The sequence below is a fragment of the Echinops telfairi genome, unplaced genomic scaffold (genome assembly GCF_000313985.2).
Source record: "Echinops telfairi isolate 266 unplaced genomic scaffold, ASM31398v2 ScPeMD7_7407;HRSCAF=8445, whole genome shotgun sequence".
In the NCBI taxonomy this organism is placed as follows: domain Eukaryota; kingdom Metazoa; phylum Chordata; class Mammalia; order Afrosoricida; family Tenrecidae; genus Echinops; species Echinops telfairi.
In genome coordinates, this window is record NW_022111307.1 from 8,734,753 (window position 1) to 8,761,451 (window position 26,699).

The 26,699-nt window shown below is 43.5% G+C and overlaps 1 protein-coding gene and 1 pseudogene across 4 annotated transcripts in view; both read right to left on the reverse strand.

Annotated features, from left to right (window-relative positions):
• Window positions 1–22,349, reverse strand: part of KLHL24 (kelch like family member 24) — a 39,892-nt gene extending 17,543 nt beyond the window's left edge. Inside the window, exons 1-4 of one of the 4 annotated variants that reach the window (XM_045296406.1) lie at window positions 20,739–20,897; window positions 19,436–19,561; window positions 15,853–15,908; window positions 12,877–13,857 (exon numbers count right to left, since the gene is read on the reverse strand). In XM_045296406.1, the coding sequence (XP_045152341.1) occupies window positions 12,877–13,796 (920 nt within the window). In that variant the 5' untranslated portion in view covers window positions 13,797–13,857; window positions 15,853–15,908; window positions 19,436–19,561; window positions 20,739–20,897. Of the gene's footprint in view, window positions 1–12,876; window positions 13,858–15,852; window positions 15,909–19,435; window positions 20,303–20,738; window positions 20,898–22,254 lie in introns of those variants that run through there. The other 3 variants (XM_045296404.1, XM_045296405.1, XM_004713454.2) reach the window with 3 other exon arrangements.
• The window catches only part of LOC101649655, a 21,750-nt pseudogene continuing 16,023 nt past the window's right edge, over window positions 20,973–26,699 (reverse strand).

Here is a 26,699-nt window from a genome sequence, read left to right on the forward strand (position 1 = left end):
TTTAATCAGCAACTGGTTGGAAAGGAGGGCAAAGAATTCACTTAGAAATTCTTTTCTAGAATGCAAAGGTAATAAATATAAAAGAGCACTTGAAATGCCTGGCAGTCTTTAGAGATACCAGTAATAGAATTCACAGTGAAGACTGCTAAAGGGAAAAGGCAAGATGAAAAACTGTGCATAAAATACAACCACGGCTACGTGAAAGCTGAAAATGACTAACGTCCGTGTCTACAAGGAATACAGCAACATGCGAGTGGCGGTCTCTGGATGGTGTAGTTCTTGTCTATCGTTACATTTTTAAAAACTACAATGAGCATGGACTACTTTTGGAATGGAAAAAGCCAATTTGAAGAGCGGTACGGAATTTCAAAGGTTTATGGTGACTACTGGCTTCTCTTATTTTGTACTTGAAGATAGAGACAAGAAAACACTAAGATTTACCCAAGATTGCTTTGTTCATAAATTAAAGTTCTTTTACTTACTGGTAGATCTTCTTTAACAGCTGCTATCTTCCAGCTACATTTACTCACTAACCAAATCATTCATCTAGTCCATACCCAGGGTCCTTTTCCCATTATGAAACCAGAAATACACACTCGTAGGAAATAACTTTGTTTATAGATGCAGCCAAACGGTTTTTAAGAATCCAGCAAATTACATGGCCCACACCTAACAGGCAGTAATAGATTAATAAAAGTGTTAAACAATTTTCAGGAAATATTTATTATCTTCCAAATAACTCTAAAATTATAATATTCAAAGTGAAGGAAGTGTACACCAGACACTTGGGCAGTATTGCTCAACGAAACAAAACTCACTGCCATCAATTGGTTCTGACTCATCGATGGGGCAGAGAACTGCCCCGTGGGTTTTGAGACTGTCAATCTTTGTTGGAGTAGAAAGTCTCATCTTTTTCCTGTGGACCAGTGGGTGGTTTCGAATGTGTAACCCACTACTTCACCAAGGCTCCTTTTCAGTACAGTTGCTAACTCACATATTATTCTGTCTTAAAGGAATCTTTTTCTAAAATCGTACCTAACTAACCTTTTAAGACCAACAGAAGTTATAGATCTTAAGATCTTTATCGGCTGATCCAAACAAAATTGCTATATATACTGTGACTGGGGTCAAATCACTTCTAATGCTTTTAATAGCAAAGACAGTTCAGCACTTTGCCTAGGAGTATTTCACTTGTCTTAAACTTGCCTTCTGAAAGACATCAAACATGCATGAGGGTGAGTGAAGAAGCACTGCTACCAGGTCCAGCTCCTACCTGCGCATGGTTATTCCAAACAAAGTGTGTTTAACCATGTCTGTGTTGGCGGGTGGCTGCAGACAAGTTCTCCAGCCATACACCCATCTTGTCTCAGTAGGGTGCCTTCAAAAACAGACCCAAGTAAAGCAGTGGTTCCCAAGAGTTTGTTTCTTAAAATTCCAAATGAGCAGTTTTTCTTGAAAGACACACAGAATGATCACGGGGGCTTATTATAAAGAAGTTCTCAGAAAATGGAAAATTGCATCCACTGGGAAAAAGCCCAGAAAAACCTGTGCTGAGGAATTTCCCCATCACATTGTACTGCCTCATTCTTTGAGGGCTCGTATGAGAACTTCACTGGGAAACCGTACCCCATCCACCTGACAGTCTGACCTTGCCCGTTTAGATTTCTTTTTGTTCACGAAACTGAAGGAGAACATCTGGAAGGCACCCTGGTGGAGTCCCGCGAGGAAGCAACCACTGCTGTCTCGCTGTGGTGCAGCACACAGGCGGGCGGAAGGCTTTGCGGAAGGGTGAGAGAAGGAAACGCTGCCTTCAGAAGTGTGTGCATCTAGATGGTGGAGATGCTAAGAAGTCATCAACACAACCCCAATATTTTTGTTTAGTAAAGGTTCCTATGACTTTGCAGCAATACTTTAAAAATTACCTTCATGTTGTCTGATTTTTGAAGAGAAAGGGACACAAAAAAACTAATGGCTAAAACATTTACTGGTCAATGGAAGCTCATTTGGTGTCTACTGGAATGGATACTCATCTGAAAGGAGCAGCTAACTAGTTCTTCCTGTATTGAAGGTTCCTATTTAAAGCCAAATCGCTTTTAACTTTACCAGGTGCAAGCCTGGCATTCTCATTTAGTTGTTGAGCTTGGAAAAATACTTCTCCCAATAAAGGACAGGACTGCCTTTAAGGAAAGAATTCCAGCTGATAATGGCAACTGGAAGAAAATGGTAGTCAAGACAATGTTTGTAGGATGAATAAATAAATTGCTGGATACATTCATTCAATTTGAATACCCATACCTTCAGTTTTCAGAGCAAATGAGGCTTATTAATGATTTATTTAAAGTAAAAGTTCTATTAACGAATTGTCTGCAGTGACAGTGTTTTCAGTAAAGTGTGACAACCAAGTAATCTGTTTAGCAGTGGTAAATATTTCAAACCCAAACAACCTTCTCACTGTAACTTTAGAGAAAAGATCAAATAGAGACTTCACACTGATTTATCTGGAAGATAAAGTAACAAATCCACAGGCTATGCTAAACTGAATCAACAATCCTGTGAAGTAAAACAATTACCAGGTTCATTCTGCGTTGAGCACTACAGAAAGGGCAGTGGCAGTGGTCGCCCAATATGGGCTTTATACATGATGTCAGTGGCTGAAATGGCAAATGTCTTGTTACATATACTCACAATTTTAAACAGAAAAGTATTTCTAAAGGTGAAATTTAATCATTGCTGGCTGAAATAATACACCGACATATTATTACTGGCAAGTACACCAGAGGTGGATGAGCGGCCAAAGTAACTTGCATGAACCAAAAGCAGTCCCAGTTGGGCCTGGTTAATGGGAAGAATAAGTGAACAGCCTACAACAAACAAACAAAACACATAGGAAAGGCAGCATGTTCTCATATAGGGGATGTTGGAAGAGAGGAAATGTTAGTGACACTGTCATTTCACTATTATAAGAAGCAGAAATTTCTGAAAGCTAAACCATAAATCGGAAAGACCTAAAAAAAAAAAAAAAAGAAGAAGAAGAAAAGAATTAGTCTTAAGATATGAGACATTAAGCTTGAGGGACAAAATGACATCCAAATCTGTAAGACAGGTACCAAAGTAAGCACATCAATTTATCGAAAGAAAGAATGGTCTTTAGAATAGGGGACTGGGTCAGGTCTAAAACGCAACGTGCTAATGAGTGGATGACCAAGTGAGTATATAATAAGCACAGAAGCAAACATTTATTGAATCCATTTAAACTATGTCTAAGGGAGAGGGAATCTCAGCTGGGTTCGTTTAAGATTATGGGTTGGGGCAAGAACAGCTCTGTTCTTCTGCACTGGCGAGAGGACCCTAGTTGGAAAGATCCCACGCTTGTCAAACCACCTGTGAAGACTCTGGAGTCCCAAGCGGTGACTTGTCCCATCGTAAGAGAATAGGCTGGGCAGACACACCTGAAATAGCCAGTGGGCATGGCAGTTCCATGTCTTATCAGAAGTAAACATACATAGACTAGAAACAAAATGTGACCATTAGTCTCTCCTAGTCACTGTGAAGCCTGATCTCTTGGTGGGGGTGGGCCCAGCATTAACTAGTGTGGTTTCTTCATGGAAATGGCTGCTCTGGTGCAAGCACTCATGCTTATTTTGAAAAAACAGCATGTAACTAAGAATAGGGTTGAGAACTAATCAGAAACAAACAAGCAAGCAAAACCCCAAACCCACTGCTGTTGAGTTGATTCCAACTCATACCAGCCCCACAGGCTCGAGGAGGATGCCCCTTAGGGTTTCTGAGGCTATAAGGAAGCAGACTGCCTGGGGGTCTTCTATAGAGCAGCTAGTGGATTCGAATGGCTGACCTTTTAGTTAGTAACCCACTGAGGATCACCAGGGCTCCGGAGCTAATCGCTATGTGTTTAAATAGTTTGCCACAAAGATGTCTATCTCACTTACCGGAGAACCACTGCCGGTTTGATGATTGTCTACTCTAGATTTCATGGCGAGGAAATACACTTACCACATATTAAGTGATAAAAACAGACTATGAAATAGATTCTACCTGTAAAAGTAATAATGAATTCATAGAAAATGGAAGAAAGCAAAGTTGTGTTCTTTCCTGCAGACAGGAAAAAAGGGTGACAGTGTTTGCTTCTCTCTCTAAATGCTCTCCAATTGACTGCATTCATCTTCCCCACTCCAAGTTAAGGAAGAACAAGAGAAACAAAATTATACCTTTCACTATTATTGGCCACCACTGGGTTTCTGCTCAACCCAACCCATGGGATGGGGCTTTCAGCCATTACTTTCTGCTAAAATCTTGCCTCCACAGCCTGAGGAACTGCCCAGAGAAGGCTGTCTCACAGAATCAGTTTCCTTCTCTCCATGGAAACGAGGGATTCAGTCTCCCTGGGTGACTCAACTTGCTCTGTGTACACATCCAGCAGCAGCCGACTGCTGGGGGACAATGTAGACTCACAGAGAACAGAGGTGAGAGGGAGAGCAAGGGCACGGCTTCAGCTCTGGCTCGGCCTTCACTGCAGTTCCACTGACCAACGGGTCCTCCAACACCTGCCTCTTTTTTTTTTTTGCTTAAGCTGGCAACCTGATTTCAGTTATTTGTGATTAAAATTTGACACATTAAAGTTAAACAAATTGGAACAACCAACCAACAAACCATGGCTTTCAAAAACAAGAACACATGATAAAATAATAATAATGTATAAATGATCAAGGGTTTGTGAGGGACAGGGGCGGGGAGGGAGGGGAAAAATGAGGAGTTGATACCAAGGGCTCAAGTAGAAAGCAAATGTTTTGAGAGTGATGATGGCAACAAATGTACAAATGTGCTTAACACAATGGATGAATGTATGGATTGTGGTAAGAGTTGTACAAGCCCCCAATAAAATGATTAAAAAAAACAAAACCCAAACAAATCTTGAACAGAGATTCAAGGCCCCAATTCCTCTCTGTGCTGCTGGGAGGCACCCTGGTTTCCTCCCGGCAGCAGGCATATAATGGCAGGCAGCCCCGAGAGCAATTTGTAAGTCATACACTGCATCTCCGTTGAAACAACTCAACTCTGTCCTTGCACATGTAGCTGAAAGCCATTTGGACCACACCAAAGCACATCGGTATGACTGCTTCAATAAAAATGTAATTACAAAACCAAACAGATAAATAAATGATAAACTGAAATGATAAAGAAATTTTCATTTGCCAGAGTGGTAAAGATATAGGAGAATGACATACTGTGTTGGCAAATGAGTGAAAACAGATACTTTCATATGGGGATGGGGGAGTATACATTGGAAAGTAATGTCAACCTCTCTCTCTCTCAGAATGACAAATCCACATATTCTCCCAAACTCAAAACTCACTGCCATCAAGTCAATCTGAACTCACAGTGACCTTATAGGACAGGGCAGGGCTCCCCTGCGGGTTTCGAGACTTGAACCCTTAACCTGAGTAGAAAGCCTCATCTTCCTCCCGAGGAGCAGCTGGTGCTTTTAAACCACTGACCTTAGGGTTAGCCATCTGATGCATAACCCACTCTGCCACAGGGCTCCTCTACAAATTCTGCGGCTCAGCAATAGGTACAAGAATATCCACTGATCAGTTTTCAATGGGAACAACTAGAAACAATCTAAATAACCATCATTAGGAGATGGATTGTATACATAAATTATCCCATAATTGGGATATTATACCCGCCCCCAAAAACCTCCACTGCCATTAAGTCAATTCCAATTCACAGCAAACCTACACAGGGTTTCTGAGACTACAAATCTTTATAGGGACAGTCTTAGGATATACAGCTCTTAAAATAAGAGAATGAACTGGAATTTTTCCTTCATCCTTGATTAAAAAGTACAGAAAGGAGAAAGGTCCATATGTGGTGATATGTAACAACCTCCATGATATTTTTATGTGATAAAAACAAGGTGCAGAACCGAGTGTAGCACCCTGCATGTATTGAAGAAATGTAGTGAGGTAGATGTATACACACAACACAGAAGCTATGTTCACATGAAAAGAGTAGCTCTAGCTAAACTCTTTTTTAAAAATTGGAGGTAAACTTAGAAGGGTACCTCTATTACCAATTAAAAAAATAGTTTGGACAAGGCTACTCTTTGCATATGAAAATAGCTTGTGTGTGTTTTTAAAAAATAGATAACAGATAAAATCCAAGGTCAGGCAGAGAAAGGCTTGCACTCCACACTGTATGTGAACAAGTGTGAGCTCCAGGAACAAAGAAGTGGTGTGTATAACAACTGCACACCACCTTCTGATACAGTAGAAAACCATTCGTAAAGGCACTGGCCTGGAGCCAGAATTCAGAAGACTGGCTTCGCACCCTGACTCTAACTAACTAGCTGTGTGGTTGTAAAGCCAGTATGTTCACTTTACGGTGCCTCAGTTTATGCCTGTTAAAACAAAAGGATTTAAAAAATAATGTTAAAACATTTTTTCTCTTAAGAAAAAGTACCTTAATAAGTCCCTCAGCACTCTCACTGGTTTCTAACAGAAACACCAATCTTGTCTTCACGTCCTCATTATGACAATCAGGTTCCTACACTCACTATCTAGAAGCTGACTGGACAAGTGGAAGCTATCAGAAAAGACAAAGTACTTAGTTAACTGATGATTCTAACTCAAAAGAATGAGATTACTGTCTAATTTATTGCTCAGAGTGTGATAAAAAACATAGATTCCCCCCACCCACCCCAAGCCAATAGACACGAACAATTTAGAAGACACTGAATCCAGTTTCATGCTACTCGTGTTTCCCCTTGGAAGCCCATTGTGTTGCCTCTCCAATCCTACCAAAGAGGGAATTTAGCACCTGTCAGGGCAGTGACTCTCCTCAAGGACTCAGGACCATGGTGATAATCTATCAGGTGTAACACAAAGCCAGCTACCACGCAATCAAGAGTTTTAAAAGTCTAGTATTCAGGTTGGAATGGATATGTGGAAATCAGTATTTGGGGCATAAAGAAAAGGAAATTAGGTGTATGTGGTCAGAATCACACTGATAAACACCAGTCTGGAAAAAGAAACACCTGAGCCAGGGACAGTTCGGAGTACAAGGTACAAAGGGGTAGTACTGGGCAGAGGTCCAGCACCAGCACAGCAGGGTTCTCCTCCCGAAGAAAAGGGTTTGAAACTTAGTGCTTGGCGAGGAGCACCACTGGGTACTCAGAATCTTAAACCCGGTTAAAGTGGGCTACCTTACAATTCTCTACAGTTCGAAACTATTCCTGACTCAAAAACATGTATATACGTTACTGTGAACTCCCCAACCCCCAAATATTTTCTACACTAATATTAAACTTTCCTTTTTAGAAACTGGGCTCCAAAATGTATGCGGGGACCTGTGGGAATGGCTGAGGGGAGAGTGGGGAAAGAGAGGAAATCATGGAGTGTAAGGGGTCAGAACAAAAGATGGGTATTTAATAGATGTTTCTCTGTTATCATTTTTGCAGACTGTCTTTTTAAATATTGATATTCAAATGGTAGCAAAGCAAGAGTCAGTCTGCACAGTGGGAGAGAAATTAACTCTGGGCAGCACCTCTAGGGCCTGATTCAGACTCTGCTGCTTCCTCAACTACGTGGCCTTAGACAAGTTCCTTCTCTGAGCCCTGGTTTGCTCGTCTGTCATGGGCACTTCTGAACATTAAGTGAGCTGATATACATATGTAAAAACACACAGAGCAGTTCTTGGCACATTTCTGTGTTTGCTATTATAATGGAATGACAGTGGGGAAGATGATGTCTCTGTGACAAAGCACAGGTTCTTAAATTACAATAATTACAAATAAGCTTTGAAAGAAAAACTAGGGCATACAGTTCAAGACTGAAGAATTATGCTTAAACCACTTAAGCCAAACTTATGCCACTCTCAGCCCACATTTCCGATTCTGTAAAAATGAAGCATCAATTCAAAATGAGCTTCTCGGCCTTTTGGCTAAGATCAAGTCTAAATTCAAAATGAATTCTGATTTTTTGTCTTCAGGAAATCAGCAACAATTTTACTCAACGGGTTTTGCATCAAATATCAGGTTATGTGTTTTTTCATGCAGTACTGCTAATCCTTACAAGAACCTCAAAAGGTAAATGGCATTATGCAGATTTTACAGAGAAGGAAACTGTAACATAACGCAGTTAGTTTCTTGCCCAACATCAGGACATTAACAGGTTGTGTGGAGGCAGACTAATCCAGGGCTGCTTGTTCTGAAGCCGGGGCTCTAACACATCACGAAGATTGTATGTGTTGTTTATTAACAATACTACTATATATGCATATGGAAATTTACTTATAATTATTTTAAAAAAATAACCATTGTTCTTAGACTTTACACCTTCTGTGATTCATCTCTAAGGTTGTTTTCATGCACTCAAGGTTTTCAACCAGCAGGATTGATTATCAACACTTTCATGCTCGTAGATTGGCTCTATTTATGACTCTGCCATACACTGTCCCTTATTCCCTTCTCTCTATATACACACACGCAACCCACGATCTCTTACACACACACACACACACCACACACACCTTCAATCTATAGAGAGGGAAACAACACATGTATAACGTGTGCTTGGGTCTGAGACATATCTAGTGTGGGTCGAACTCTGGAGAATACTTTAACTCAGGAAACAGTGAAAGATCAGACTGTCATCACACTAATTAAGTGCTAACCGCTGGGTCACTAATGGTGGACAAATAGAGAATGGTGTGTCTCATGATGTGATACAATACATGATATATACCACTCAGGAAGAATTCTAGTCAAAAGTATTTTAACCTGAACCCATTAAGCTCAAATTTTCAGAACCAATTTCTAGTTCCAGGAAACCGGTAATTCCTAATGCAGTAATAAGAACACAACCACATTAATTCAGAGGGTGGACCGTTCTTCTTGACAACCTGTCTACCAACAAGTCAGAACCAGGAAAAAGAAATGGTATGAGAATAAAAGTGAAAAAGAAAATAACCAGATGCAGAGGGTGGTCTTGGATTGGATCTGTGTTCACTTAAACAGCTTGGCGAAGATAGGGAAAACGTGAATACAGGTGGGATATTAACTAATATTAAAGAATTATGACTCACTGACTTTCAGTGTGACGAAGCTACTTTAAAGATACATGTGCATGTTAAAATACATATATATACACATTTAAAAAATAGTGGCTTGAAGGGAATTAAAGAAGAACTCTTTGAACTGGAGAAACACACTTGACAATAGTCAGTAGCACACACGGGAATTAAAACCATGAGAACAGATGATGATCTGAGACATTTTATAAAACCAAGATAAGAACCACAGAGATCATCAATATTTCAAAGACTGGACACAAGAGGAAGGACCGTCCATTGAAAAGCAGCAGCTGGGGAGGAGGGACAGGACCGTCAGGAGCACGGTCCTGCAGAAGGCAGTGGGGAGCAGTCTCAAGAGGGATAGAGCAAATCCTAACCGCCCCAAGGAGATCCAGCCGGAAAAAGACAGAAGAGAGGCTCCGAGGGACAAACAGGAGGTCAGTGATGGCCGGATGGAGAGTAGTTTCAGTAGAGTGACTGGAGCAGAAGTCACAGGAGTGACCTGCACTTGAAGAAGTGGAGACATCACTCCTCTTTCAAAGAAGCTTGCAATTGCTCAGACAGATGAGAACCTGCACCATCAACACATAGTGTTCAGACAAAGAAATCCCTAGTGGTCCATGCTGACATGTGATAACACGTCAAATTCCTAGAGGTCCATGCTAACACGTGATAACAAGTCAAATTCTTAGTCGTCCATGCTAACACGTGATAACAGGTCAAATTCCTAGTGGTCCATGCTAACACGTGATAACAGGTCAAATTCCTAGTGGTCCATGCTAACACGTGATAACAGGTCAAATTCCTAGTGGTCCATGCTAACACGTAATAACAGGTCAGCAAGAACACATGCACAGGACAGAAAGTCGTGGCAGAGCTGCACCATCCAGGACTGCTCTGAACACTTTTTGGGGAATGCCTACATTAAAAAAAAAAAAATCTGCCATTCTATTTTTTAATAACCAGCAACCTCAATTTCAGTATTGTTTGGTTTTTCTTCCTACTTGGTGCTAAAGCAGCGGCTCTCAACCTGTGGGTCACGACCCATTTGGCGGTCGAATGACCCTTTCACAGGGGTCTCCGGATTCTTAACAGTAGCAAAACGAAAGTGATGAAGTAGCAATGCAAATAATGTTATGGTTGGGGGTCACCACCACATGAGGAACTGTGTGAGAGGGTCGCGGCAGGAGGGACATTGAGAAGCGCTGTGCTGGAGAGAAGCGAAGCTGCCATCTGATGTACATCTGATGTGCCCCGTTGTAGGAAGCAGGCTTGCTCTCTTAAAGATGGAGTGTAAACCAGACTTTTATCAATCAAATCAATAATTGAATCAGGAAATTTATTTCGTTAAAGGAGTGACAAGGGACTCTTGACTGCAGTCTGATTTCATGGACACATTTTCATTAAAAATCAAAGAACCAAAAATAAATCACATGCCTGGATTTGACAACATGCATCGCTTGACCCCTAATCTAATCCTAGGAGATTAAAGAGAGGTATTACTAGTTCCATTTGACCCTGGACTGTTTTTTGCTTTAAGGGGGCTCTGTTTGGAAGCATGAACGGCTTTTTGTGTTTTTTTCTTTTCTTTTCATTCTTGGAGGGGAAAAACGTTTTGAAAGAGCGAATAATCACACAGTCCAAAAGCAGTTCAAGTTTCTTAACGAACACTCAAGGAGCCTGGTGACACAGCAGGTTAAGCATTGGGCTGCAAATTGCAGGGTTCAAACCCACTAAGAGGGAAAGAGGAGTATCCATTCCTGAGGCGATCACGGAGCAGTTTACTCTGTCCCACACGGTCCCAGGAACCAGAGCTGACTACATGGCAGTGGGGTTCTGTTTTGTTGTAGATCACACACTCAGAAACCTCACCTCTCACATTCTCATGCTCAGCCCAAATACCCTCAGAGCTAATTAAAAATTAGACGTTTTAATAGATCATCAGTATATTTATAGAATAAAATGGTCTGTTTGCGGTTCTTGGTTAACAGAGTAAAAAAACCATGAGGGGCCTTGTACCCCGCCCCCACTCTCTTCCCACCGAGAAATAAAGTTCTCTTTCTGTTAAACAAAACAAAAGAACAACAACAAAAGCCATGGTTGCTGAGTGGTTTCCAGTTCATGAAGACCCTCCGGAGGGTCAGAGAACTGCCCTATAGTATTTCCACAGCTGTCTATCTTTCTATTTTTATTATAAAACAATTACTCTTAACTAAGGCAGCTGGTCTTGGGGGAAAAATGGCTCCATCCTTAATATAAAAGATCACATCAATTTTATAATCCTAGATACCCAATAAGATGCCTAACTTATAAGAGGTTCAGAGTGTCAGTTACTGGGAGTTTTCTTAGAACAATCTGGTCGACAATGCACTGTATAAATAACAACAACAAAACCACTGCCACGCAGTCGATTCTGACTCATAGCAGCTGTATACAGGCTTTCCCGAGACTGCAAGTAAATCCCTATGGGGGCAGATAGCGCCAACCTTCTCCCTTAGTGACTGGTATGATTAACAGCCCAATGCTTAGCGTTCTTTATATCAAGAGTAATGTCAAAACCCAAAACCAAACTCACTGACATCAAGTCCAGCTCGCAGTGACCCTACAGGACAGGGCAGAACTGCCCTTGTGGGTTTCTGACACTGTGACTCTTCATGGGAGTGGAAAGCCTCCTCTTTCTTCCGAGGAGCGGCTGGTGATTTTGAACTACTGGCCTTGTGGTTAACAGCCCGTCAAGTGACCACTACACCACTAGGGCTCCCATAAATAGTAATTGCTAACGATTACTGAGTACTTTCTATGTGCCATGCATTATGCTGACTCTGTAGAGGTTCTTGATTGTATTTAATAATCTCCAAGGCAAATCTGTGAAGTGGGTACTATTTCCACTTCACATAATAGTACTATACTATTTATAACCATTCTCATTTAACATGTGGAGACCAATGAAATCTTGTTACAGCCAAACTAATGTACTTCTAAAAGCCCTCCCACAGTAGACAGAATTTTAATCACATTGTATTCCCCCAATAGCCATTTCTTATTTACATTAACATTTTTTCCTTCCATTATTAGTATATGGAGATTATTTTAGTTAAAATCTATAGATGTCTCATGAAGAAATCCACTGTAAAAGGTATCAAGTGCAGCACATTTACTGTAATTGAGTTCCTACCCCTAAACATAAACCTTCTACATTCCTATGATATTGTAATTGTTATAAATGGAATGAAAGACTTAAAAATTGAGATGGACATAACAGTTAACTATGGCAATTGAAAAAAGATTGGAGGCCTGAGTTTTACACCTGGGAATTAACTGAATCAGCAATAATTCATTTGCTTCCCCTTTGTATTTCGTTCGCTGCTTTAGAGAAGGTGCTCAACTGCGGATGCAGCACAAGGAGGCCCACCAGAGTCTGTAAGCACACACTATGTCCAGAAGACCCTGTGGACAGAAAAGCTGACCATTCCACGACTCTAAAAGGGAGTAAGAATAGCGAGTAGAAGCATCTTGAGACACCCATCGTTGTTGCAACTCTTTGCAAACCCCTCTGAGAGTTCAGAACAGTAACAAAAGTTGCTAATGTGGAATGAATCTAGTGTTCACTGAGAGAGGTCCAATGACTTACACTATCCCAAACAGTTCTTCAGTTCTAGAAAGCCTCATGTAGGCTACATGAGTAAATGACTATATTTAGTTTACGCTCAAGAGGTTCAAAAATATTACAACAAAGAATGAATGATGCCACTAAATTGCGGCGAATTAGTTAAGTAGTCTCCTCACCTGCGTGGCCTAGTCCTTGGGGACATCATTTCATTCCCGAGAATGTGATACCGTCTTGCTTCATGTAACAACTGGTAACAATCAGGTGAATTCTGGATCAACTGGTCCACCTCAACTGTTTGAACAAAGTAGTTGGGATGCAACAGAGGGAGTCTCACATGTGTCAGGAGTTCCTGCAACAGGGGTCTTCTCAGATCAACAGCGCGGTACACCCAACGCATGACAGCCTCAAAAACCATCTCTTCTTTACCAATCACAAGTTCATCGCTGCAGATGTAGTCAATCAGTTCATCTTTGTCAAGCTCAAGAAACTCTTCGTGCTGGGACACATCTTCAAAAGTCTGCAGTGCAAAAGTCTTGCATTTGGTGAAGAGCGTTTTCAGGGAATGGGTGTCCGCGAAACGCTGGATTCCTAGGCAATTACAGGGATCAAGCTGCTCCTCCAAGAACTTGGCACATGCATCGCGGAGAACGCTGATCTGAAAGAGGCTCGATGTTTCAAAGAGATATTGCACGTTCTCTGTGGTAATCTTCACCTTCCCTGTATAAACATACTGCAGAAAACACTCCATAGCTTCAGCTAAAATACCGTTGATCTCAACCAACATCTCTCGGCTCTCCCTGTGGTCATTACAGAACATGGCTCTGAAGTAGCTGCTACAGGCCGAGAGAACGGCTCGATGACAAGGAAATTCTTTTCCTTCCACGCAAATGATGACGTCTGTGAACAAGCGGCTATCTCGGAACTCATTAAATATTTGAAGTATGTTTTCAGCATGGGATGATCCTGAAGAGAAGTCAAAAAACTCATGGCCTGTCAGAGATTTTGGGTCCATTTCAAAAACTTTACGCTTAGTTGCTGGGGAGTCACGCACCCCAAGATCCTCTCTGTTTAGTCTGCGTCCCAATATTAGTACCATTGTTACATCAGTTGACTAAATAATTGTTGAGAAATGACTGGCGGGGATCTTCTTTATGTTGCTACAAAGTGAAAATAAAAGGAAACATTTCAATATGTAAAAAAAGAGAAACCAATATTTAAATTAAGCGATTTCATTTTGATATAAATACTTCATAACACCTGCACCTAATGTAGTATGAGGGGCTTTAAAAAGTCTGTGGGAACATGGAATTGAAAGACAATGGGGTTCTTGTCCACTGGCTTTTCAGAGCCCACTCCTGTCTTGAGCACGGTATGTCATTTTAATAAAAATTGTAAATAATTTAGATATGTAATTGAGACATTAGGGATACCTTGCAATAGGCCCCCCAGCTGAGAGACCTAAATCATTCATCCCCCTTTTATCCACCCCCACACACAGCCAGCTATCATATTACTGACTGTGGTTTATAACAGTGTAGGAACACGGGGTGAAGAAGGGTACAGGACTCAGAATCTGACTACACAACTTAAATGATTATTATGTAAATACAGCGTAGCTCTAGGGAGGCGGTTCCCTATCACTGTCACTAGCCTTTAAATGTATGTACATTGTTCGGCCATCAAGTTCCTTTCTAGCAGTCGGTTCTAAAGAATAATCAGAAATATGCAAAGATTTATCTACAGAGCTGTCTGATGCACCATTAATAGGAAATACTTAAAACAACTTAAATGCTCTATAATAAGAGATGAAACCACAGTACATCTTCAGGATAGAACAGTCTATATAAAATTTATTTTATTTTTATTTTTCAGTCTGTATAAAATTACATAGACTACTGAATGGTGTAGGGAAGTACTAAACAGATATTAAGTTAAAAAGGCAGATAAAAAACATGCTAAGAAAACAGAAAAACTTTATCTAGGACAGAAAAAAAGGAAATACAAGAGTTGTGACATTTTTGCTCCCTTGTTTTTCTCTATTCTCCTTAAAATTTCCACTATTAATATCCAGTGTTCAGATTTTTTAATGTATGGTAGCTATGCCCTGATTCCCTTCAATAATAAGAAATACTCCTAAACTTACCTAAAACTTGACTATAAATAAGTAACAGATTGAGCACATGGCTATACATCAATTCTACCTTTGATGTTATGGGGTTTGCAGTGCAGGGAATTATTGATATAGCTCTTCTAGCCATAGCCTGTGTTACTCCCACCAAACCACCTTTGACGATGAGTCTGGATAAGAGAAGGTGGAGGAAGACACTGATAAAATTCAGTTGTGAGTTACTGTCAACAGGATTAATTATGAATACCATCCTGCTAGGTATAAAATGAGACATCTGAGAAGCAGGAAGTGGGGAGTGTCCTTTGAATCCTGAGGGCCCAATGTCTTGAACCTTCTTAATCTAGGAGACAGCTGTGACACCAGGGGAGTGAGCTTGTAAAGGTGAATGCCTTCAGGCAGGAGGTAGGCTTGTGGAGTGGGTTACCTGCCAGCACTTAATTTGGGGTGCCATGTTTGCTGACTCAAGGAGCTAAATCATCCTTCACCAGGCGAGTTAAGGTGGAGTGTCATGCCCTCTGGGCATTTATTGGCAGCCCTAAAGAGGTTTGTAACATTGTAAGAGTAGGGCAGAAGGGCAAGGCAGAAGCTAATAGGCCACGTGGCTGAGAGGCCAAAGGCCAGAGAGAGGCTTGCCAGCAGGGCAGAGATGCCCAGAGGCTGCCCTGTCTAAATAATTGTATTCTGAGTCTGGAGACACAGGTAACTTCTGTAGTAAGCCCCGCAGAGGAACCCTCCGCTATTCTACACCCTCAGAATCTCATTCACAACTCCTTCCAAAGGTCTCCACCTCTTTCTGACATATTTCACCAGACGTTCAGGTGAGTGCATGCATAGGGAATGGCAGCTAAAAGAAAGCCTAAGAAGTGCAGAAGCCATCAGGATCAGCACTATTGGGTAACTGAAATGATTTTGACACTGCCCTCCTTTGAGAGCTTTTAAGATTGGTTTAAGTCACCCCTGCTTAAAGAAAGGAAAATGGCTTAAGTTCTCTTAAAAACAAGGTTTAGTTTGTAAATAGAAATACCTTTTTAGCATTTGCTTGATCAAAGCCCCCAGTCAAAATATTTTTAATTTCCACACCTAAAATAAATGGAAAACAATAACATATATATCAGACACTAATCGGTTCATGTACCATTTAGTACCATTTTGAGTACATTCTAGTTTTAATGTGCTCACTTTTGCACGCTATAACTGAACAACAGTTCCTGACAGCAAATGAATAATTTTGTTATATACAAACCAGCTTTTTTTAAAAAATACTTTTATCGGGGACTCTTACATCTCTTATCACAATCCATACATTCCTCCAATGTGTCAAGCACATTTGCACATAGGCCGCCACCATCATTTTCAAAGTATTCTCTTTCCACTTGAGCCCGATATCAGCTCCCCATTTCGACCCCCTTCCTCCCCCGCCCGCCCTCCCTCACAAACCCTTGATAAGTTATATTTTTTTCCTTATCTTACATCACCTCTCTCGCCCCTTACCCACTTTTCCATTGAGGGGGTTCTAGGTTGATCCTTGTGATCTATTCCCTTTTTCCCCCACCCTCCCCTAATCCTCCTAGTATCTCTGCTCTCCTTGTTGGCCCGAAGGGGATTATCTGTCCTGGATTCCCTGGTCTAATCTGATTTGTAAGACAGAATTGAGGTCATGATAGTGGGGGGAAGGAAGCGCCAAAAAACTAGAGGAAAGTTGTGTTTCATTGGTGCTATATTGTACCCTGACTGGCTCCTCTCTTCCCTATGACCCCTCTGTGAGGGCATGTCTAATTGTCTACAGATAGGCATTGGGACTCCACTCCATGCCCACCCCACCCCCATTAACCTTGGGTATGGTTTTATTCTGGGTCTTAGATGCCTGATACCTGATCTCATCGACACCTCATGATCACACATGCTGGTGTGCTTCTTCCATGTGGGCTTTGTTGCTTCTCAGCTAGATGGCCGCTTGTTTATCTTCACGCCTTTAAACCCCCAGATGCTATATCTTTTGATAGCCGGGCACCATCAGGTTTCTTCAACACACTTGCCCTTGCACCCATTTTGTCTTCAGGGAGCAACACGATCGCTGAAGACAAACCAGCTTCTTATTGATAAACTCCCTTGGCAAATTTATCTTGCAGTAAATAAATGAAAGACGAGCAAAAAAATGTATAGTACAGCAAGCTAGTGGTGGCAGTGGGACAAGAGCATAAATATCCTGTGGTAATTTAGCACTGGCTATTTCATGAATGTCTAGTAAATGGGGTTTCATCATGTTTGGGACCATAAAAAATTCTAAGAGTTGATCTACCAAAAGTGACAAAAGCAAAGTTTCGTCACAACGCATTATATAACTGTGGAGCCCATTTGAAGAAGTCTAGCATTTGGGGGAGCTTAGAAAATAAATTTCATTAATTCATTCTTAGTTATATAGATTACCTTTCTAGAATCTGCACACTAGCAAATAAATATTTATAAACATATATATGCTTTATTTCTTCTGCTTTGTTGAACTTTATAGGCACAATGCCTGCAGAAACCAAGTAATTAGTCACAGTTACTTTTTCATTTTATAGTGGAAAGTAAGATGAGGAATGCTTTAGAGGCAAAACCGGCTATGTAAGGAATAGCAATCGTATTTAAACACAGGTGGTTCTGGTGTCTAGCCCGATGTCTCTAAGTAGAACTTCTAATTCTTAACCAGTTTAGGCATATTTGAAAGTTAGCGCCCCCTAAATACAAACTACTGAGTTTTCTACATATATACCCAGACACACATCTCCATACCGAGACCAACTGTGAACTGAACATCATCTTTCACGTTTCCTTACTTTCAGACATCAGTCTAACCTGTGTACTCTTGGTGCAGAATAATTTTACTTGGTGTAATTAGGAGATTGTTAATCTTGGTTGTGTTTTTTCCCCCCAACAGACAAGAGGATCCTGAGTCAATGAAGAGATTCAAGTCAATTCAATAAGCATTTATGGGACTCCTACACTGTGCCTTTTCCTGGGTAGCACAAAACGGTTTACCTATGTGCTTGGCTGCTACGCTAAAGGCCTGAGGCTTTTCTACCACCTAGAGGGAGTTTGGAAGAGAGTTCTGGTGACCTGCTTCTGAAACAATCAGCCGCTGACCGCTCTGGGAGCACCATTCGGTGACACACATGGGTGTGACAGAGTCTGAACAGATGGCAAGTTTGGTCTTGTTTTTTATTCTCTGCCTGCCACTGGGGTCACGAATATTCGATTCTGATGATTTTAGACTCTAGCTAAGGTTAGAATCAACCAAGAACGTCAAAATTTGATACTAAAACTCATTCAAAATTTCAGCACCTTTTCCCCCCTCCCCCCGTAATAAAGACTTAAAGGCAAACTGAAGTGGATTCTCATGATGATAGGGGCTCAACTTTTTAAACAGGGGCAAGTTCACTGTCCCTCAGACCCGTTGGAGGACCAGACTACAGTTAAAAAAAAAGACTATGAACAAATTCCTATGCCCACTGCACATATCTTATTCTGAAGTAAAAAAACGGGGCAAAAACACCTGGCGGGCTGGATAAATGTCCTCGGCGGGCCGCATGTGGCCCGCAGGCCGTAGTCTGAGGATGCCTGTTCTAAAATATCCTTAAAAGGAGTCGAACAGCTCAGCTCACTGTCATCGGGTCAATTGTGACTCAGAGTAACCTCATAGGACAAGGTGGAACTGCCCCCTGTGGGTTTCAGAGACTGTAACTCTCTACAGGAATAGAAAGCCTTATCTTTCTCTCTTGCAACAGCTGGTACTTTTGAACTGCTGACCTTGCGGTGCGTAGCCCAACCAGTAACACTAGCTACCAAGGGTTTCTTAAGGAGCGGAAGAGCAAGGCAATTCACGTGGGCATTTTCTGCAAGGCTTGTAAAGTAATACTTGGCAACCTAATAGAGATGAGGACAAAGGATGAGAGACTGGGCACAGAGACTGAAGGAGAAGCCCAGCACTGAACTAGAGCATAACTATGCTGCAATCGGCCCGTGTTGCTCTTTAGACTGCAGAAACCCAATATAACAGAAAGAGATGACTATCAGCCGTAGAGACAGTAGGGAGCAATGAGAGGATTCTAAACATTAAAGACCAAAAAGCAAAGGAAGTGAAACACACCCTGATTAGCAAGCTTTCCACAGGCAAGTAGTGAAGTGCTGCGTGGTACGCTCCACGTGGAGGTTTCTCAAATTTAACCTTGAGTGGCAAACACCACACACCATACGAGAGGTATGTCACTCTGGCTAAATTCATCACCCAACGGCTGCAATCTTTCACATTTGACAAATCTTAAATATGAGGGGCCCTGGAAGGCACTGTGAGTTAAGTAATCTGCTAACTTCAAGATCAGAGGTTTGAACCCATAAGCTGTGTAGGGAGAGAAAAATGAGGCTGGCTGCTCTCTTAAAGATTTACCTTCTCAAGCGTCCTACTCTGTCCTATAGGGCTGCTATGCGTTGGAATGCACTCCATGGTAGTGGGTTTGTGTGTTTGAGAAAGACTAGGAAAAAATGTTTCTTAAAAAGGGACCAAGCCTTCTAAAAGTGATTTCTGTTAAACATCCACGCCACCTCAAAAGTACACAGAGATTCCTTACCTGAAGGACTTTTACACAGGGAGAAATCATCTGGAACTTTGGGTCTCCGGGCCTGGGCAAATTGGAGAGCTAATAATCTAGATGGCTTCTCTGTGTAGGACAGCACCTTAAGGGGATGCTCTTTACCTTCGAGGAGACATGATATTTTACAGAAATAACATTGAGAAACCATCAAGCACAGCCTGGTCCCTTTTAAAACATACATTTTTGTAGTTGTTGGTATGGGTCAGATGCTGAGAAATTACAACTAAAGGGTGGTGAGTTTAGGCAGAGTGGCAAACTCTAGGATGAAAACACTAGTTTGGCTTTTAAGAGAAAGGTGTTTTAAGACGTTAACAGTTGAGTGGCTGATGTACTCTTTGTTACAAAATCCGATCACACAAAATGTATGTCATTTGTACACTTGTGAGGAGGTCTTACATTTTTTTCATTATAAAATTCCTAAATTATTTATTGAAAAGGGATGGCTCACATTTCTAGGTAAGAGAAAATGCTACAAAAATAGCTGCAGTTACTTGTTTGCTAAGTATTTTTCACACGGGTGACCTTTTTAAGGAAATGGCAGAAAAACAAGGAAGTTAAAAAGTTTATTGAAAAAGCATTAAGGTTTTTAACAACTTGGACAAAAGCCAGGTGAGTTTAAATTAAGGCTGGCTTCTCAATCTTAACTCAGAATCTCATTTCTTTTCTTCCTGTTTAAAGACTAAGTCTCCGGCTTTGTTAAAAAAGCAGGTCTTTATTCAGTGAGTTTTATTTTTAGAAAGGTTAATGGGCTTGCATTTCATTTCTTATCAGTTAGACACCCAATGCCCTCCATGCACACGTGGTCAGGCAGCTCGTGATCGGAGCTAAACCATCTCAAGGTGGTATGAACAGCTCCACTAGGATTTAACACATTCTGAAAATAAATAACCAACGCGAACTCTTCAGTAGCCCCTTCACCCAAGGGAGACCAATCTTCCTGGCACAAATACGTATTAAGTCTTGGGTGAATTCCTACATGTTTACAGAAACCGAAAAGCTCAACTCAAGTACCCTATAGATTACCCAGAGATTAGGAAAATCATGTCTTCCAGACATTATGGTTAAAATGATTGGCCTGGCAGATTAGTTGCCTAACATTCAATGGTAACACATCACAGTTGCAATTCATTTCTCTGAAATTCTGAATTATCAATAATTTTTGCCTTATCACATACAAGTTTGAGCCACAATGCCCTAAATAAAGAAAACAATTCATCTAAATCAGGCATATAATAATCTTTAACTTTCAGGGATTGGTGGGGGGGGGGGCGCTTCAAACCGTCTTCAAAAGCCGCATTCTAATATGAAGTCTTCACACGAGTGATTTCACAGTCCGTAGCTGCAAATAGTTGAAGACATGCTTTAAAAAAAACTATCACTGCCTACGTGCTATTTGTGAGACACCCTAGAATATGGCAATGCAATCCCAAAGCTTGTTTTCCACAAGCTCAAGGACACATTTGCATTGCTTGCCCCGCATCCCGGGAGAAAACGAGACACCCGTTCAAGACGGCTAATTATCTCGTCCCTGGGCGGCCCGGCGCCGTCCTCCCGTGTGCCCAGAGCGGCCTGCAGGCCCGGGCAGGAGCCGCGGCGGCCACCCAGATGCCCACGGCCGGCCGCTCCGCTTGGCTCCGGCAGCGCCAGCTCCGGCCCGCGGCCTCCGGGTCTGGAGCGCGCGGCGCCCGCCCCCCCGGGTCCCCCGGGTCCCCTCGGGCCGCAGCTGCTTCCGAGTCGGGAGCGCGCACTCCCGCGCGTCCTCCAGATCACCTTCATGGGGGCGGGGAATGACTGACAGGGGCAGCGCCTAGCGACAAGACATCTGCCAATAGACACGCGAGGTTCGCCCATCGCCCCGCCCACCCGCCGGCGCCGGCGCCCAATCCTGGCCGCGTTCACATTCTTCACCTAAGGTCTCCGGCCTGGGAGGCGGGAGCTTAGGAACTACACCAAGAAACCGAGGCCCGGAGTGGTAGGGAGGTGGCACGGTGGGGCGGGACTCCGCCGCCTCTACGCCGCCTCCCCCACCCCCGCGCCGGCCCCCGCTCCCCCCGGGGCCGCGGCTCTAGGGCCGGGTTCCCGGGGCGCGCTGTCTCGAACGACGGTAAACAAAGGCTGGCGCGGGGCGGGAGTAACGGTCAGGTGACAGTGCCGAATACATTTCGCAAACTTCTTCATAAGGCTTCTCTGGCCCGCTGCCCCGGGAACGCCACCTGGACCGGGTCAGTCCCCAACGGGGTCAGCGGTTGACCCCACCAAACGGAAGGCTCACGGGAGCCCTGTGCATTCAGGGCTTCCTGGGGGGCTGGGAAAAGAAGAACAAGTAAAGCGGTAGTAGCGCGATCGAAGCCCATCTGCAACCTGCACGACCCGAGGGTGGATCCAGACTCCACCGACCCCGAGGCAGCGGCGGGGAGTAGGGGGGCCCTGCCCGGACAGCCCCAGCCCCCGCGGCCCTCGCCCCTCCAACGCTCCGTCTGCAGCGCCGCGGGGCCGGAGCGCTAGTGCCAGGAGCCCAGGTGCCCTTCCTGCAGGACCATCGCTACCCGGCGGAGGCTGGAGACCATAAGTGAGTCCCAGAGGCCCCCGGACCCAGGCCCGGGTCCCGCAGCGGCAGCTGCAAGCTGTCCTCAGACCCCTGGGTTTGCAACTACAGGCCGGCCCCGCTATCCTCCCTCCCGCGGAGCACACGTCCACCGGGCTCCCGACCTCGGCGCCTCTCCTCCCCCGGGTCCCCAGCTCGGCTGATTTTTTTTTGCCTTTGGAACAGTCCCGGAGCTGTCATCCCCCGGTACCTCTCGGTGAAGCCTCGAAGCGCCCCGTGGCAGTGGCCCCGCAGTCCCTCAGCGGCCGGCGGTGCAGCGCAGCCTCCAGCGCCGGCGTCTGCTACGGCCACCCGTCTTCTGCCGCAGCTCACAACAAAGGAAACACGTGACCGCCCCAGCCAAAACACTGCACGTCACGGAGCCCCGGCCAATCCGAGTGGGCCGCTGCCCCGGAGCACCCTGGGAGATGTAGTTCCCACTCCAGGGGAGCTGCCAGGACCACCTGGGCTTTCCAGCTACGCGGTGGGTGTCAGCTGTGAGCTTGGAAGCAGACGCCATGCAAGGCGCAGTTCCTCTTTGCTTAGGAAAAGAGCCCAGTGGTGCCGTGGGGAAGCCATCAGCTAGGGAGCTGGACGGCACCAGGCACTTTGGGAAAAAAGATGTGGAGCTGGCTTCCATAAAGATTACAGTCTTGGGAGAGTCGGAAGGACTCAACAGCAGTGGGTGTTTTTTGTTTTGTTTGTTGCCCCCCAGAGGGCTCAGGGTTGGTGCTTTAGGTAGAGCGGGGATGAGGAAATGCATCCTGGTGAGAAACTTGAGTCGTGTGTTTATTGCATTCTAAGCCCCAGCCAAGTCCCAAGGCAAAAAGCACATCAGTAAGAATTCACGGAGCCTTAGAGCTCTGAAGGAGGTTTACAGATCTTTTTGATTGACCCCCTGATATACAATGGGGAAAACAGAGAGAGAGAGAGTGTGTGTTGGCAGGGGTCCGGGGTGGGAGTGGGGCCAGGGGGAGGCTTAGGAGAGTTATTTCAAAGGGACTGGAACTCTGGTCATCAGGCAGTACTGGGACGCCTATCTTACTAGAGCCCATCTATTAATTTCAATTGTAGCAACCTAGGTTGCCTTTCAATGTATTTTATTTCCCCCCACAGATAGTTATTTCATGTGCATACATTTGGCTCTATAAATTCCCTTGATCTCAAATATGCTATCTGCATTATTTTATTTTTTGCAGTATAATACTTATTGTTCAAATTATACCCTTCACATCAAACTAACTCCGTACTCTTTTATTATTAAAAGATCATTTTATTGGGGGTTTCTACAGCTCTGATAACAATCCAGACATCAATTGTATCAAGCATATTTGTACATATATTGCTAGCATTATATTCTAAATTTTTACTTTCTATAGAGCCCTTAGTATCAGCTCCTCTTTTTTCCCTCCTTCTCCCCTCCACCCTTGTGACCTCTTGATAAATTATAATTTATTATTATTTTCATATCTCACTGACTGATGTCTCCCTTCCTACATGGTTTCTGTTGTTCGTCCCCGTGTGTGTGTGTGTGTGTGTGTGTGTGTGTGTAGTTATGTGTCAATGATTGCGATCGTACCCTCTTCCTTCTCCCCCCCCCCTGCCTTCCCCCTGCCCTCCTGCTATCGCTACTCCCATTCCTGTTCCTGGTTTCCATGTGTCCTGAGCTCTTATCTCTTATCTGTACCTGTGCACATGCTCTGGTCTAGCCCACAATGAAAGGCAGGACTGGGGTCATGATAGTGGGGCGTGAGGAAGCCTCAAGGAACCAGAAGAATATTGTATTTCATCAGTGCTATACTTCACCTTGTTCGACTCATCCCTTCCTTGTGCCCTTTCTGTAAGGGGATGTCCCATTGTCTACAGATGGGTTGGGGTCTCTGCTCCGACCCCCCTCATTCTCACCTTTACATTTTAAATGCACATGCATATAGGACAAAGCTACGAGCTCCTATTTTCGAAAGCAGACACGATTCTCCCGAAGGAAAGTATTAAAAATGTTGTTATGTATCTGTATGTATTTTGGTAATTAACAATATAAATCAAACTCAGTGTCCACTGAGATTCCACAGAGTCAAGCTAGAAGCCAGAGTAGAACTGCTCCATTGTGTTTCTGAAGCTGTGAATCTTCACGGAAGCAGACTGCCTCACCTTTCTCCCTCAAGCAGCCAGCTGCCCTTTTGCTTAGCAGTCACATGCTTAACCCGCGGCACCACCAGGGGACCTTATGAATTGGCCCTATATAGTGGGGGAAATTAACCCTGGGTAGATGTCCTCATGATGAATGGAGAAAAGGTTGATGTTGTCAAGGGTTTTGTCTTGCTTGGATCCACAATCAGTGTTCATGGAAGCAGCAGTCAAGAGATCAAAAGACATATTGCATTAGGTGAATCTGCTGCAGAAGCCTCTCTTGTGTATTGAAGAGGACTGAGGTGCACCTGACCCAAGCCGTGGTATTTTCAGTCGCCTCATGTGCATGTGAAAGTTGGACATTGAATAAAGACGGAAGAGGTATCGCATTTAAGTGGCGGTGCTGGAGAATTACAGAAAGTATCAGGGAGTGCTACAAGGACAAACATCTGTCTTGGAAGAGGTGTGACCAGAGTGCTGCAAAGGTGGCGAGGTTTCATCTCGCCGCCTTTGGACATGTTGTCAGGAGGGTCAACGCCTGGAGAAGGACATCAGGTTTGGTCCAGTAGAGGGGCAGCGGACAAAGAGGGAGGCCCACTAGGAGATGGATTGACATGGTGGCTGCTCAGTGGACGGCGGCACACGAACAATAGTGAGATTGGCGCAGTGCTTCGTTCTGTTGTGCAGAGATAGGGTCGCTATGAGTCTGAACCGACTCGGTGGCACCTGACAACAGTTATTTTCTTCCTGTCCCCACACTCATGAGTCAAAGTGGCTGAAATGCAAAATGAACTCTCTGTCCGGTGTCAGAATTTGGTGATGAACATTATTTTACTTTCTTGTTCCTTGTGAGTCTTTGGTGTTAGTGGTGTGTGGGGGTGGGGAGGGGGACAGTTTGTGGGCAGCTACTAACATGAAGGCAGGTGGCTTGCACTCACTGGGTGGCAACCTGTTTCTGTGAGGATGACAGCAAAGACAATCCTTTGGAGCCCTTCTATTGGGTAACACGTGGAGTTGACAAGTCAGCTGCGACTGCAAATAGGGACAGGTCTGGGTTTCTGCCTTACTTGGTGTTATCCCTTGCCGTCACTTATGGACATATCCCAAGAGTTTTCCATTTTTCCAAGGACCCCGGGTATCGGGGTGGTTGAGGCTGTCTACTCCTGTTAAGATTTAAAGTCTGAGAAACCCAAATAGGTCATTCTACTCTGTCTTATAGGGTTGCTGTGAGTCAGAACTGACTCAGTGGCAGTGGGTTGTTTTTTGTTTGTTTTCAGATAATTTGGATGTTGTCACAGTTCAGCATGACCTTCATCTATTTACCTTTATACATGTATTCTTTCCAAATGCTATAGCCCAGAAGGCTATAATTCATCCTGAGAGTCAATGGAGTGGGACTTTGGAGTTCAAGGGAAGACCTTGACCCAATACCTCCGGTTCTTTGTACAGTAACCTCCCCCCTACACCCCCCCAAAAAAAACAAACAACCACCTTGCTGTATAGTTATTGTGACCCATTAGGACTGAGTAGAACTGTCTCAAAGAGTTTCCAAGGATGGATTGTTACAGACTCTGTTTTATTTTTCTTCAGTGGAGCATCTGGTGGATTTGAACCGTCAACCTTTTGATTGGCAGCCAAGCACTTAGCTACTGCAGCCCCTAGTACATTTCCACCGGGTGAATAAGATGATGATGTGAGATTGCTGGAGGCCATGGAGCTGGTTCTGATTCACAACAACCCCATGGAGAACAGACCCAGACACTGCCCAGCCTGCACCAACCTCACAATTGTTATGTTGAAGCCCATTGTCGCAGCCACTGTGTCATTCCTTCTCATCAAGGGTCTTCCTCTTTGGGGCTGTTCCTTTCCACAGACTGGTCTCTACTGAGATGAACTCTGGCCATCCTCACTTTCCCTGAGTATGCTGGCTGCCCTTCCAGGACAGAACTGTTTGTTCTTTGACAGCCCAGTCAAAAGCTATAGTCAACATTATTTGCCAACACCATCGCTCAAATGCACCCATTCTTCTGTCTTGTTTATTCAACGTTCTTTTTGTGGTTGTTTGTATTCTTTTTCTTTTGAAAAAAATCATTTTATTAGGGGCTCATACAACTCATCACGATTCATACATACATCAATTGTGTAAAGCACATTTGTACATTCATTGCCCTCATCATTCTCAAAACATTTGCTTTCCACTTAAGCCCCTGGCATCAGGTCCTCATTTTCCCCCTCCCTCCTTGTTCCCCCCTCCCTCATGTAACCTTGATAATTTATAAATTTTTATTTTGTCATATCTTACACTGTCCGACACCTCTCTTCACTCACTTTTCTGTTGTCCGTCCCCCAGGGAGGAGGTTATACAGCGAACCCTCGTTTATCGCGGTTAATCGGTTCTAGACCCTACCATGATAAGTGAAATTCCGCGAATAGGATTCCTTATTTGTAAATCAAATATTTTCGTAGTTAGAGCATAGAGGACATGAAAAAACACCCTTTAGTCACCATTACACTCGTATTACCCAA